This window comes from Aythya ferina, assembly GCF_964211825.1.
Source record: "Aythya ferina genome assembly, chromosome: 2".
Taxonomy (NCBI): domain Eukaryota; kingdom Metazoa; phylum Chordata; class Aves; order Anseriformes; family Anatidae; genus Aythya; species Aythya ferina.
The window spans coordinates 37,864,085-37,878,917 of NC_140297.1; the positions used below are offsets into that span (position 1 = coordinate 37,864,085).

The 14,833-nt window shown below is 41.2% G+C and overlaps 1 protein-coding gene across 1 annotated transcript in view; it reads left to right on the forward strand.

Moving 5' to 3' along the window:
• PLCL2 (phospholipase C like 2) overlaps window positions 1-5,357 on the forward strand; it is a 99,834-nt gene extending 94,477 nt beyond the window's left edge. Inside the window, exon 7 of the mRNA XM_084509907.1 lies at window positions 4,085-5,357. Within this exon, the coding sequence (XP_084366033.1) occupies window positions 4,085-4,264 (180 nt within the window). The 3' untranslated portion in view covers window positions 4,265-5,357. The remainder of the gene's footprint in view (window positions 1-4,084) is intronic.
• The last annotated feature ends 9,476 nt before the right edge of the window (window positions 5,358-14,833 follow it).

Genomic DNA, 14,833 nt, shown 5'->3' on the forward strand with positions numbered 1-14,833 from the left:
TTTGGATGAAATACCTGTATTCAGTTTGTGCATTTATACATGGACAGCACTGTTCTCACCATGGGCATTCATAAAGCCCCCCAAACGTGCTTCCTATGCCTGTAGGTGCTCAGAAGAAAAACCAGTATCCTGGTTCAATCAAGTTGCTAGACTGATGGGATTTTGGCTCTTACTTAAAAGCATTTTGAGAAGTTAAGAAGCTAAGTCCTTTATTGCCTGATTCTGTGAGTGCACTCAGAGCAAGTCAGCTGGACACGGAGTGCTGCAGTATGCTACAGCATACGAAGCAGCCCCCTGCTCAAAGAAGCTTTTGAGAAAGTGATACTGGCTTCGTACTGTTCCTGATACAAACTTTGGGCTCCCAGACCCTGAGATAAAGCCCAGTCATTAGTAATGTAGTTTCTTGGAATTTCTGGGGGAGAAGGTACTCATGCAGTTATTTCAGATGTCATCTATACAGTACTTTAATGTTCAGACACTTCACTGGAGAATCTGTTATCCAAAAATCATGAGTGAACACATACCAGATTGAGAAGGCAGTTGTGCTCAGATGTTCCAGTTACGCTGTCAGATTGTCTGACGTGGTATCTCATTTCACAGATAAGAGAACAGATAGGAACAATGTTGGTTTTGCTTTTATTTACCTTTCAGAAGCTATGATATAAAAACACTTCTTCTTGAGACCCCTTGGACAAGAGAAATTTGATAAACAGCTAGAAGGAAGGTCTGTGAGGTTTCGTAATTGGTGGCAGTTTGTCAGATCTGGATGACTTTTCAACTTTTCTGCCTTTCGAATGCTTTGTGCTCAAAAGTGTTCACTGTGACTACAGCTTGAATTTTTAAGATGCATACTTTTTTTCCCTCAGCGTATGGCTTCGTGATGGCACATCAGCAGAGCTCGGATAATTGCACAGACCTCTCTCGCTTGAGCTAGGGCCTATCTTTGGTAGCACTGGGTGGCTCTTACTTTGTCTTTGGCTCAAGACATGCTGGTAGATAATGACAACGCAGTTGTTTTCACAAATGCTTTTCTAAGTTCAGAGGCATTCAGAAATCAGTTGCTTCATTCTGAGTGTCGGAGAAGAGATTATCTAATGGACACAGATTAATTTTACTATTTCACCCCAGTCTAAACTTGACTAACACCAGGCCAAATGTGTTTAGTCTGAACCCCTCTTGCCTCTAATAATCCAGGCTCTTATCCCAGATCTACTCTTGTGTATGGAGTTCATCATCCTCAGTCTTGTCCAGATGATCGCAGCTCCCTGCTGAAAACCAAGCCATTCCTGCCAACCCCTGGCTTCCTACCTCCCCTCTCTCCTCCATCCGGTGCTCTTTTCCCACTTGGTACCTAATTTTCTATTCTGGCAGTTTTTCCTATTGCTTTCCAGTTCATATTGTCCCCTCTTCTCCAGAGATGCTTCCTGATGAGTGTTAATTTTAGTTTCCCCATCACTTTACCTGATTTCATTGTGTTCTGCAGTATTCTGTCTGTTGTGCATTTTTGCTTGTTTTTCTTTCTCACCAACTTTTAATCTCATTGCCAAGTTCTCTCACTCTTTTTTGAATTGTTAGTCCTTCTACTTGACTACCATTTCCAGGCTTCATTCAACATGGTGGTTTTTGTCAGATCTGTTTTCTTTCTGTATTCCAGTCCCAATTGTTGTCTCCTTCTTTCCTTTTCACCTTGTCCAGTTCGGTCTAAACAATGTGTTCCTTCACAGAATTCATAGTTTTGTTGCTAACTCATGATCTCCTTCGGTCTTACCTGGTCACTACTTTGCCTAATACAATCCAACTTCACTTTCTGCAGTCATAGACTCCTTGCCAGTTCAGCCCCAGAGGTTGCCCTTTGCCTACTCCTTTTCTCCATCTGCTCCTTGCCAAAGTCACCGTCCCAGGCTCTTCCTTTCCTTCCTCCAGTCTGACTTTTGGGCTGCCTGCATTGATAACCAAATCCTGGTGGTAGGACAACTTGGAGAAGCTATACAGGAAAAACCAACCGTTTTCTTCTAGCGCATATTTTTTATTGTGTGAGAACGGAATACACATTGTCTTGCCACATGCTGGAGCTGTCAGGAGATGAAGAATGACCAAGAAAGAAATCCTGCGTGATTGTATTAGCCACTCTCAAAATCTGATTTTTGTTTGGTAAAAGCTCATAACTTGGATCTGCAGCCATGGGTTCCTTAAGTCATTTGAATTGCAAGTCCCTACCCTAAGTGGGAGGTGGGGGGGAAGGATGGAAGGTTGTTAAAAAAATTCTGACAGCATTTTCCTGTCTTTATTCTCAGAACTGAATGAGCCATATGGATGAGGTTAAAGAATAATATTAAACAGTAATAATAAAATCTGCTAGTGGCAAAAATCCTACGTAGAGAATATCAGCTTAAGTAGTAAAAGTTTGGCAAGCATATAAGCAACTGACAGCAGGGTTTTTTTTCTAAATGGGGAGTTTTAGGCAACCTTATTAATAGACTGTTGCTAGCAGCTCTGCCTATAATAAACAACTTGATTAAAGTTCCAGAAGTATATTATACTAATCCATGTAAAACAGAACTTGGGCTAGAAACAGATGCACTCCAGATATGACTCATTTAGGCTGCTGGAGTGTTTTAAATTAGCTTTTAGTTGTTTGTCAGTTTGGAAAAAATATTTTTTAAAAAAAAAAAAAAAAGATTCCCTGGTTTTCCTTAGAAGAAAATATTACTGAGGCTTTTGCTATGTTTGGTGTACTTCTAGATTTTTTCCTGTCTGGTAATCAGAAAAAAACACCCTAGCAATTATAGCCTTGGATAAGGGTAGGGGGTAGAAAGCAATATATGTTTCGAATTTGTGTGCTTCAAATGTGTAATTCTGCTTACTTCATGGGGTAGTATTTATATTCTGCCTTGCTAAAGAAGTGAGGTTGAAACAGCACAATGTGAGTGCACACATGTTTTTCTGATTGCCATTGTAACTCTTTATTTTTGAAATCAAAAAGTTGGATTTCAGTCTTATTTGGCAGAGGAAGAGAGGCAATGGAGCAGTTATGTCTCTACAAGAGAAGTTAGCATCTCTTCAAGAGAGGTGTCAATCAGGAGAATTTACATGAGAAAAGCGTGAATCCCCCAATTACAGGAAAAGGTGCAGTCAGAGTTCGTACCTTATTAGGCATTATATGAATTGAGAGTGTCAAGGAACTACAGTACCTGTTTTTGTGTGTGTATATGTGTTTGTTTTCTGCCCCTTCGGTTGGAAACGACACAGTTTAAGATCTAGTATTTTTGAAACCTCATTTGATTTTCTCCACGCCGTGGGACCGTTCTCCTTTGGGATTGCAGGCACAGCACCATGAGCTTGTCCATTCCCTGCACATGGGCAGGGTAGACAGAAAGGGCTGCAGGGAAGGCAGTCCCCAGTCTGCTGCTGAGAGTTGTTGCAATTAGAGGGCTCTAATCAGTACAAAGAGATGGAGTAGCTAATAATACAGGACAGAGCCAAATCACCTGAGTCTGGGACAGTTTCTCTTACAGTTTTACTTAAAACTTAATTACTGTGAAGAGAAACACTGCAAGCAAAGAAGGGTAGCAAGCAATCCTGTGAGGTCTCTGTCATCACCGTGCTTTTTACATGTTGTTTCCTGGCATGTTATTTTCACTTTTTATGTTTTGTCAAACTTTGATTCTTTACCATGCTACTACTAAATGAATCACATTGCTAGGGAAAAAATGTCAAAGAAGAAGAAGAACAACAACAGCAACAAAAAGTTTGCTCCCTGAAGTATAAAAATGAGCCTTCACAATTTTCTCCATGCAGAAACACTTATAGTCCCCATGGGTTAAAAATACAGCACAGATTACTTTCCTGACAGCTGTTAGATAGAAATGATCCCTGTTCCTTTGTTTATGCAATCAGCTGGCTCCAGAGCAAGCAAGGAGCTTGGTTGTTACCAACTTACAAACGTGAAGTAATAATCCATGTTCATTTATTTACTTATTTTGAACAGAGCAACTATTCCATTAATCTGAGACAAACAGAAGGAAAAGGGGAAAAGAGAATCCTGTTATCAACTCTGTATTCTAACAGTGTTTTTGTTTTGCAGGGACAAGCTGATCTTCTCAAATATGCTAAAAATGAAGCACTGGAGAATCTGAAACAAATCCATTATGCCACTCTTTCATGTGGACTTAATAAACCAGGCACTGAAAACACAGAAATCTCAAAACCTCGTCGAAGCCTGGAGGTTATACCTGAAAAAGCAGGTGATGAAAATGGAGAATGAGAGAATGCTCTTCTCGTAATTATGGAGTTTATAACTCTGTGACCAATTGTAGCTGCATAGGACATTTGCTTTGCACTTACTGTTGGAAAATATTTGGGATTTTCAAAGCACAACTGGAGAAGCTAATTACAATCTATTGAAACTGTGAATGTATGTAGCAACTCTGCTTGTGAAGGCAATGATATTGTGTAACATGGAAATTACGTTATTGGCCAAAATATAGTATATATGTAAAAGATACTGTAATTCAGTAATAGCGTGATGAAAAGTTCATTATAGTGCCATAGGGAAATGAACATTTCTTAAATGAGCTGTAATTAGAGGGAGAACAGTTCACAGAATTTGACAAGATGCCTTGGTTTTCAAACAGATTAGATGTACAGGTCCTTTATTTCTTCGCACAGGTTGGTAATTGTGCTAGCAAGGTGAACTATTGTGCACCTAACTTGAAAATGAGGTCCAAGAAAGGAGGATCCACATGTTTCACACTATATGTCATTCAGCCGGTCAGATATTTGGGTTTGAAGTGGTATTGATTTTATTGTTGAGCCATAAATTAAAATGAGAATGTAATTAGACAGTGATCACTGACTTCAGTGCACTATAGGAGAGCCATTATGTAAAAGGAAAATGTGCAATCAATCTGATAGCCTATGTCAGAAAAAGATACATACCTATTTTGCCTAAGATCTTCTGCAAATGTGTGTAGATAATGTGACCAAACTGCAAGCAAAATGTTGTAAATAGTTTTTTTCATTTTGTGAAGTGAAGTGCTCATATTAAAAAGTTTTATGAGATTGCTCCCAAACAAGTAAAGCTTTTAACTAAATTTTAACTTTTTTATTTTTCAAGTATTTTCTTCCTTACAGAATAAGCGATATCTCAATAAGCAGATTTGTCAAAAAATTGCTGTTCTGGTTCTGTTTGTTTGGTTTTATGACAACATTAGGTAAAGGTATTGTAGCTGATATGCTCATTGTAAAATGACTATACCAACCTAGAGTGTTCTCTTACTGTTTCTGATTTAACAATAAAATGGACTATATAATTACAGAAGCTAATAAATTTGAAGAAAAACAAGCAAAATCCTAAAGAGATTAAAATGCAGTTTTTGTTCAGTAGTGGGAAAAAGGGGAAGGTGGTGATGTCTGTTGTAAGTATTGTTTTAATTAGAGCAGTTCAAGACAGGCATTCTACATGGATTGATTAGTTTAACCAATTCAAGATCCGATTTCTGCATTTAGGTTGTAATGAACATCTACATGTATATAACATCGTGGAAAAGTCAATGGATCTCTGACTGAGAACGTCAGTATACTTACACTTCATCTGAATTATTAGGAACTTAAATTTATTTTCTAGTCTTCATAAAATTAAAGGAAAAGAATGATAAAAACAATTTGCATAATAAATGTCACATCTTAGCTTGCATTTTTAAATGTCAAACTGAATAGGTTAGGAGCAGTTTTAGAAGGTGGTAAGCTCTTTCCGTGTCCAGTGACAGATCATATGCCTCAATATTATGATCCTGCCAGAAATGAGTTCTACTTCATGTCATACAAAATGAAGCATTTAACCTGTGGTGAACACCTGCTAGCATTGCCTTGTGAACAGTCCCTCTCTACGTTATCAGCTGCAAGTCTTCGATGGCACATGGAGTTGATGGGAAGCAACACAAAATTGGCTGTTGCCAACTGTACTCCAAGACAGTATGAAATCAGTCTTCAGGGGTCAAATCTATTCCTGAATTATCTACAGGAAAATAACTGTTACATCAAGATTCAGCTGGGCCATAAATAGGCAAGGTCAGTTTCACTTCATCAGAAAATCCAAACCTAGGCTACTGGAATTTTACCACTGACTTTTAGTCCTAATTGAAAGGCGTGGGCTTTGGAAAAACATCAGTACAGTTAGCATTATAGACCTAAAAGCCAGTGAAACTCCATTAGCAGCCCTTGCCCACCATCGTTTGCCTGGCATTTACGTAGTTACATAATTTATATAACAAACAAAGCATTTCTGTGGATCCTCTTTCTTCAGCCAGGCTATCAGAATTAATGGCTGAGGCATTCTTACTATTTATATATTCCTGCTTAGTTCATTGCATCCTTGAAAGACGTTGGTCAACATTGAAAGGATTAAACACAAATAAGGTTGTTTGGTGTTTTTTTCTTCACTTTAAGGCCAAAAAAAATTAAGTTAAAGATGAGTAATACATGAGTTAGGGCTGATAGATTTTGTATATTGAACTCTACGATATATATTACACCTCTGATCCTGTTGACTCTTGTTAAAAAGCAAATTAATATTGTTTCTGGAGAAATATCCTTATATAGTACCTGCTTAAAGCAAACAAACAAACAAAAAGTTAAAATATATGCATTTAACAGAATGATAATTTAAATACTTTTGGATTCTAGTATAATACTAAGTGCAGAAAATGGAGGTTGCTTTTGTGCATTATTCAATACTCACTCCAAATCCATATGTACCATAAAGCCTTAAAATGAACTCAGTCAAGCAGATACTCTGAAAGATGATGTGTAGCTAAAAATCCTTCAGGGAGTTTACATGTTGCATATTAAGAGAATGCAGGATAAACACCTGCAAGCAAAGTATCAGGTTCTATTGTTAACCCAGTAATGATAATTTAAAAACCAAATTTATTAGCATATTTTTCTCAGTTGTACTTTCTTAAAAGCATTCTTTGCATCCACAATGCAATTTATTTTCATTGTTAGTCCCTTTTGACAGTGTTTTTTTTTTTTGGGTTATATAGAAGATCAAACACCCAAGGTCTGGTGAAGTATTCCAAATAAAATTAATCGGAGGTTGACTTTACACTTTTCTTTGCCTTTATTTGCTTAAATGCGCTGTAATGCAGTTGAACTGTTTACATAGTTCAGAACTGTTAAAGATGGAGCCAGCACGCAAATGACTGTTTATCCGACTGCTTTTTTAGCTTTTGTTTGGCTCCAGTAACCAGTGATTGTGTATGGGTATGTACAGAGACATAAGTCAACATATTGCTTAATTTAAAAGAAAATACTAATTGGGAAAGGAAAATTTCACATATGGATTATTAACCGGGTAGACACTAAGAGTGAGTTCATTTTCAAACTCAAGAAAAAGGGTAAAACGGTGCCTTCTTGTAAAAGGAGCAGCTCTATAAAATACAAACCTCATCTTTGTTCCTCCTGCCTAACCCTCCTTTTTCATCAGTTGTGCTTGATGTGGTATGTAGCAGCCACTGGAGATGCAATTTCAGAGCCCAGGATAATGCCCTTCATCCTCTGAACTCACCGGCCAGCTGCAGGAGACAGCTCAGTCCTCCGAGAATTCCTCCTGTGACACTTCCCGAGGGACTCTTCTGCCTATTTATGCCACCAGAAGGGCAAAACCATTCAAAACAGAGTTCAGGGATACGTTCTGGTGAAGTTGCGGCCTTTCTGCTCTCAGAGGTAGTCTTCCTGTTCAAGTAAACCGGATCAGAATTGATGCACAGTGTTGCAAACTCCCCCCACCATCTCTGATCCCTTTTTTCTGTACCTTCTCTTCATGTTCCTGTGTTGCTGCAACAAGGAGTACTAGGTGGGTGCCCCACACAACTTCAAGCTTGCCCATGTGGGCACAGTGAAAGATGCTCACGGGATGAGTCAAGCCTTTTTTCAGCTACTTCATACAGCACAGAAATATTTTTATAAGACTCCATGGCTGGTTACCATATTCACTTTTTCCTGTTTTGAAGCTGAAGCAGCAGAGAGATGATTCAGAGTTGCCAGCATGAAAAATGGAAGTGAGTTCCAAGCTGACTGAAAATTTTAACTCTGGCCTACTGATCAAATGAGCAAATCTGAAAGGACCCAATCTTCCAGACTTGCAGTTCTGAAGTTTTCTGTCCATTTGTATGGCTTCCTAGTTTTTGTAGTGCATGAACGTAGTCTTCTTCTTGCTATGTGCATTGATTGCTGCACAGGTCAAGGAGACTCCTGAATGGCTTGTGCACAGTGTAACAAGTTTTCCTTAAGCCTTGGCCTACCTAGTTTTACATCTGTGTTAAGGTTCAAAATGAATATAAAGAGTAGTATTTGCAAAAAGGGCAATCATATAGCCGTATTTACAGCACAACATGCACGTCCTTCACTGTGAACTCATTTCATCACCACTAGCTAGCGGTTGGAGAGCTGCTACCAGAGGATGACTGCCCATGGGCTATCAATAGCATGAGCAAAGTCCTGAAACCTGTGAAGTCAGCAGCGTGCTGCTTTTGCCTTTAACGGGTGTAGGACTTCACCGCTTTTTTTGTCTTCTGTTCACACTTCCTCAGCCTGACCCATTAAGCTTGCTAAACAGAATATTTAATAACTCGGTTTAAAAGTCCATAGATCTGCCTGTATCCTGTAATGACCTCCAGTCATTTGAATTCCTGTAAACATTTAAAAAAAAAAATCTCCACAGTTCCTCCAACCTGATTCCTTTTTCCCCTGTTTTGAAAGGAGCTGTTGGACAGGTCCATTCGATAATTTTCAAAACTAACCCATGTGATTCTCTTTTTTCATTGCAACTTGTTTGTCCTCAGTAAGAAAAAGGCAGTAAAACTTTGAGGTTTTCTGGTTATTTCTGTTTCTGGACACTATTAAACTTCCCTTTCTGACTCATCACCTCTGTTCTCTGGGTGGCTGTGGAAAGGCAGAGTAGCAAAAAGCACGACAGAAAGATTAGAAACAGAGCTCAAGTAAAGAGCAACAACAAGTCCTCATAGGCATGGGGTTTGTTGTGCTCAATGGACAGCATCCATCGCTGCCCACTGAGCTGGAAAAGCGGTTTAGGACTTAAAGGTGGCAGTGAGGAGAAGGGAGTGGGGTGGAAGGCACACGGAGCTGGATGTTAAAAAATAATTAAAGAGTTTTAGCCCAGGGCACCCAGGGGATGGCATGGCCTCAGCTGCATCCTACAGGACCCCTAGTGCTTTCCAGAGATGTTACCGGTCCCCTGGGACGAAAGCATGCCAGTCAATATTGCCATGACAATACCTAGCATGGCGCATCGGGCAGCAGTGCTGGGGAACAGGTGAGGTGTGGACGGTGAACTCTTTTTTTAATTTAGCTTTTTGTGTCCAGCTGCCTGTGCCACCTTGACACCTCAGCTCCGAGGAGCTCCTGCTCTGCAGCAGGAGGGGGTCTCACAGCCAGGTGCCGTCAGCTGTCACACACCTCTCCTGCTCAGGTGACAGCAATCCAGCCTCGCTAAAGCCACCTGCAGTCTTTGGAAGGGCTGTCTGAGTGAGGCTAGGTGTTTCCTTAGGAGCTGATTTCCACGCAGACGAATGTGGAGGAGCGGAGGGCACAGCGCTGTGCTGGGAGCTGGGAACCGGCGGGGAGAAGGAAACCAGCACAGCCAGGAAACGGAGCGCAGGAACACAAAGGCTGGGTTTTGTTCTCTGTCCCTTGGTTTCCTCCATCGATAAATTGGAGGAAATGACACCTAGCACATTTTGAAGTAGCAGAAGAAACATACTGTGCCACCGCAGAAAAAATAACCCCCACAGAAGCCTGCTAGGAGTGAAATAAGCTGCCATATAAACAGCACATCTTTTGAAGGCAACACTCTGCATTTGAGTGTCATGTACATGAGGCTTTACAAAGCACATTAATGCCTAAATAGTTTTTCAGAGGCACATATCCAGCAGTCATACTTCGGTGTGCTAGTGGCTGGTGAGGAGGGCTTTAAAGTATAAATGCTGCCAGTTGGTTATAAAGTAAGCATGCGTATTTGGGGTCCCAAGTCCTGGGGACTTAAGTATCTTTACCATCTAGTAAGAGAATAGAAAAAGATTTTGTTATACTCATAATACAGGTTTTATGCTGTGGCTCACAGCATGAGCACTTCTTTTAATTCTAGACATTGTTTTATTGATCAGAAAAACCTCCAGAGTCTTACAGAAAACCCTAGGATTTGGCTCTAGGTCTCAGCCTCTGCCCCTAACTCCAGAACTGATACCTGCTGTGTTTTTGGTATGTCCTTAAACAAACAAGAATTACAATCCTCAAGTCTCGCTGTGTAATGAAATCTTCAAATATCTTCTTATTTGCGTAATGTACTGGTACTGGTACTTGTGCCAGGACTGCTGAAAAATGAAAACCAAATTTCTTTGGATGGAGAAATAAGGGATCACCTCTTGGTCCAGCGCAGGGCCTTGGGTAGGAAGCTCCTTGCAGAGATGTGTGGAGAGCATCCCAGCCGAGCAGTGGCTGTCCCAGCATTTCAGGGATCCTCACACTGGTGTCGGGCAGCAGGCAGCCTGCAGGACTAGAAACAGCATTTTCTGAGTGTCCTTCCCTAGAGTGTAGTACTTTGGGCTTACATTTCTTCATACTGTTAGAAAGCCATACGTTTTACTCTTGCGTTCATTTCTGTTGTCTCATTCACTCTAACAATAGGAGTAACATAGTTCTGACATGAGCAAAAACTGGCAGGCTGTGGCCATGCTTCAGTGAAGGAGGCAGGATCAAAAACTGGAATGGGGGGAGGAAGAACCCCATTTGTCCTGAGCCTTGATTCAAAATGAGGTTTATTTTCTTGACAGGAGCTGTATCAATTTGCTAACTGAACATTTTTCTAGCACTCTTTCAAATGTGATTTTAACCATGAATAGCTCACAAATAGCAAGAGCCTGAGTGCATGAAGAACACCAGAGATGTCAACCCTGTAAAAACACAACGTTTGAATGTCTGGTCACTGTAGCATGAGTGCAGCTCAACGCTGGTTGAGGCTGCACTGGGGTCAGTATATCTGTCATCTCGGGACGGGGAGGCTGCAGCAGCTGTAAGAGGAGGACAGAAGAGGGTATAAGGGAGAGGATATGTTCAGTCCTGGAGGAGGAATCAGGGACTAAATCCAGCTCTTTCCCCTGCCCTGGGGAGGTGTCACAGGTGAGACTTCTCTGACAAGACAGCTCAAGATAAAAACTATTTTGTATTAGAGAAAATCCCCTGTAAGTGATGATCCACCACACGTGATGGAGCACTGACAGCAGCTCCCCAAAGGTTGCTGGCAAAAGAAAAGTAGTATTTTCTTCCCACATAAAATCTCTGCCGCAGCTCAAAGCCCAGAGGAAAACTGTAACTGCAGGAACAGCGATCAGATAGGAGCAGTGGGTTTCAAGCTCACCAGAAGCCAGCGATGTGCTTTGCCTACCAGAGGCACATTGCTAAAAGCAATATGATCCCAGGGGTAAGACTCTGAAGAGATAACATGCACCCATACTGGCGGGCAGCTTGGAGAACTGTGTGTTTTTAACATCACTGCCCACTGTTTCCATAATCTACATGGAAAAAGCCTTTCTCAGCCCAGTTTCCAAGCAGTGCTGTATTTTTCATTTATTTGCTTTCTTGTACAAATACAAACTAGAGAGGTAGTTAATAACACTGTAATGAGTAACACTGGAACTGCAGCTTTTGCAAATTGCCTAAGTATATAACCTGCAAATGACATCTATGCCATTCCCCCGAGTGCTGAACTCTCTGAAAATCAGACCTTAGCACTTAGGATTCTGTTTATAGTCTGTTCATTAGAAGAACCAGATTAAAATTATTTTATGAACTGTACTACAAGTAATAGCATTGGTAACTCTGTAAGAATGGCTATATTTGATATTCGGATCCTACTGTTCCTAGGTTCTACTGAACTGTGTTTCACCATAGGTGTTTTATAGTAGGCAGTAGTCACAGCGATGGGATTTTGCTGAGGTCAATTTACTCAGCAAGGTCTAGAAAGATGCTGGAGTCCCCACAGGTTCTCAGAGTCACGGCGTACTGCACTAAGCATGGGAAGGTTAAGCGTCATACTTCAAGGCTTGAAGTAATTTCTTTTTCATAATGAGTTAGAGAACTTTGAACCATCTGCTGGAAAACTGGTCCAGGTCAGTGGCCAATGCTACAGTAGATAGGTTAAAGCCACATGATAATGTCTGTGGTTTTGAGTAAATTCAGACATATTTCTATGTGTTTAAGGCACATACTATTGGCGTTATCATACTGCAAAAATTCTGAAACCACCCCCACCCATCCGTGCATTACTAATGTATGGGACCAGAAACAGATTTCAGAACTATTCCAGCTGGACCCACAGGATTGCATGGAAACCCACAAGCCCCGACTGTAAACTGGAATGCAGAAAGCAGGTTATATATCTAAACGTGTTTACCAGTGGCAAAGTATCCATGAAATAGCTGACATCAAAAAATGTCTTTAGTTTAGCTGTGCTGCAGATGGCTGCTACATAAAGCCAGAGAACCAATTCCAAAGGCAGAGGACGACAATGATGAAAGATGCCCAGCTGGGGGGCATCCAGGCTTCCTTTTAAAGTCCTCAATGTATTTATCAGCTTATATGATGACACTCAATAAATAAAATAAATGTAAATCTCCTTTTCTTGCTTTAGCCTGTGATATTTCTGCTGTTTGTCCTTGACTGCCTGCAACAAGACAGTCCTCATCCATGGTGTGCCAAGAAGGCAGCAAGTTTGGCTCTACTTGCAGTGCTCTCACACTCTCCTCCTGAGTGTCAAAGGGCCAGGTATTTACTTTCCAAGTGAGTATCTGCTCTTTACATATCCACTGGCAGAGGCAAGTGCTGAGGACTGGGTGTTTAAAAGGAGAAGAGGCATGTCCCAACCAGCCTGCTCTGGTCCCTGCCACCTTTGCAGCAATAGGAGACACAGGGCTCCAAGTTGAGAGACATTGCAGGGTTGTAGTGGGTGCCCTCATGCCAAGATATACACACCCTTTGGGGAACCTCTCAGGGAGTCCAGAAGTGTGGTTTTGTCACACTCATTTTTAACCAGTGCTGACATCTTCCAAACCTGCTGCTTCCATCCTGATTATTGTCTTCTCTCCTAATGGCAGCCACCAACCCGACTGGGGCTGCATCAGGACCAGCACCTCCCTGCAGAGCAGATTCAAGGAAGGGTGAAGGAGTCACAGCAGTGACAGCCTGCAGCCATGAGGAGCTGCTGATGAACTGCAGGGCCCTGCAGCTGTGGCACTAGCACCTGGAGGAAGGATTGTCTTGCAAGGACTGGGCTGGAAAAGAAAGGGGCTGAAGACTGACAGAGAAAGCATGTCTGAAAATGTGGGAACCCTGCAGCATTAGGGAGAATGGGGTCATGGAGGAATGCACTTGAAAAACTTGGTCTTTTCAGACACCCTTCCATGCCACTGTTAACGAGACCTCAGTCTGCAGGATGTATCAGAAGACTGGTAACATCTAATTAGTCTGGAAGGAAAAGTAATAATTTCTGAATAATCAGTGTGGATGAAAGGCAACTGATGGTTGGAAATGCACAGAACAAGATAAAAACAAAAACAACAACAAACAGTGATTCCGTAGGGATATAGCAAAAGAAACAGAAAGGGGTGGGGGCTATTCTGATGGTCCATCTGCAGTGTGATACGGCAAGTGCAAATCTCATTTTACAGCATGGACTTAACTATTTGTTTAGGGAAAGACAGACCCTAAATGGATTTTTATCAAATTCTAAGTATTCCAGGCCAGAATCAACACCTAGGTGTAGATAACTACATACTGTCAAAATTAGACAGCAGCTTTGGCCTGGGTCATTTCTGGTTGTTTCAGACTGAGTATGGAGAAAAAAAATGAGTCCTTTTGCGGTAATTGGTTCTGCTACTGTACTTATCCCCAATTTTCTGAGCTGTCAAGCCTCATTTCTTCTGTTATGCAGATTGACAGTCCTCTCAATAGTCATTCTCATTACGGGTTGAAGGACATCATGGCCTAGTTTTCCAGGGGAAGCACTGAACGAGAGAAGCGCACCCTGCACTTAGTGTGTCCACGGTGCTCCGCAGCGCTGCTAATGATGCTGGGCTCCTCCTCACACGCTGGCAATTTGCTAGACGGGACAATTGGCAGAGATGTAATTCATCAGCCACGGGCTTGGGCGTAATAGAGTGTGGCAAGGTGGCAAGTGTCCCAGCGCGGATGATTCAGGCCGAACGAAATGGGGGGATTTCAAAGGTCCAGCTGCTGTTTACGTGTGTTTCGATGCAGCCACATGGAATAATAATTCATGCAGGATTACAAAGGGAGAGGATAGGATGCTGAAGACAGAGGAGGAACTTCCACTAAATTTTGTTGTGTAAGGCTGTGTTTTCTCTGGGCTTGTCAGTGCTCGTCTGAAATAATATCCTTCACAGAATTCTATTAATTCATTACGAATCTGATATGAAAAAGGTTATGTTTCCACCAAGCCTTTTATCCTTTAATTAGATTTTTCTGTTATTGATGCTCCCATAATAAAGGTTATGTTTGAATAGAATTTATACACTTACATGACATTTAAAGCTGCACAGGAACAGTGTGAAGTCATTGCATGCAAAGTGCTATTAACTGCATGTCATCATCCAATAAACTCTCCGCACTTTTAATCCTTTTTTAAGATCTTGAAGCATATCTGATATTGTGACATTTTATGGCATTTAAATGTCTCAGCAGTAGGACTTTGTTCTCCTTTTCATGCACACAGCTCTTCTGAGGCTGAAAGAGATCTAAC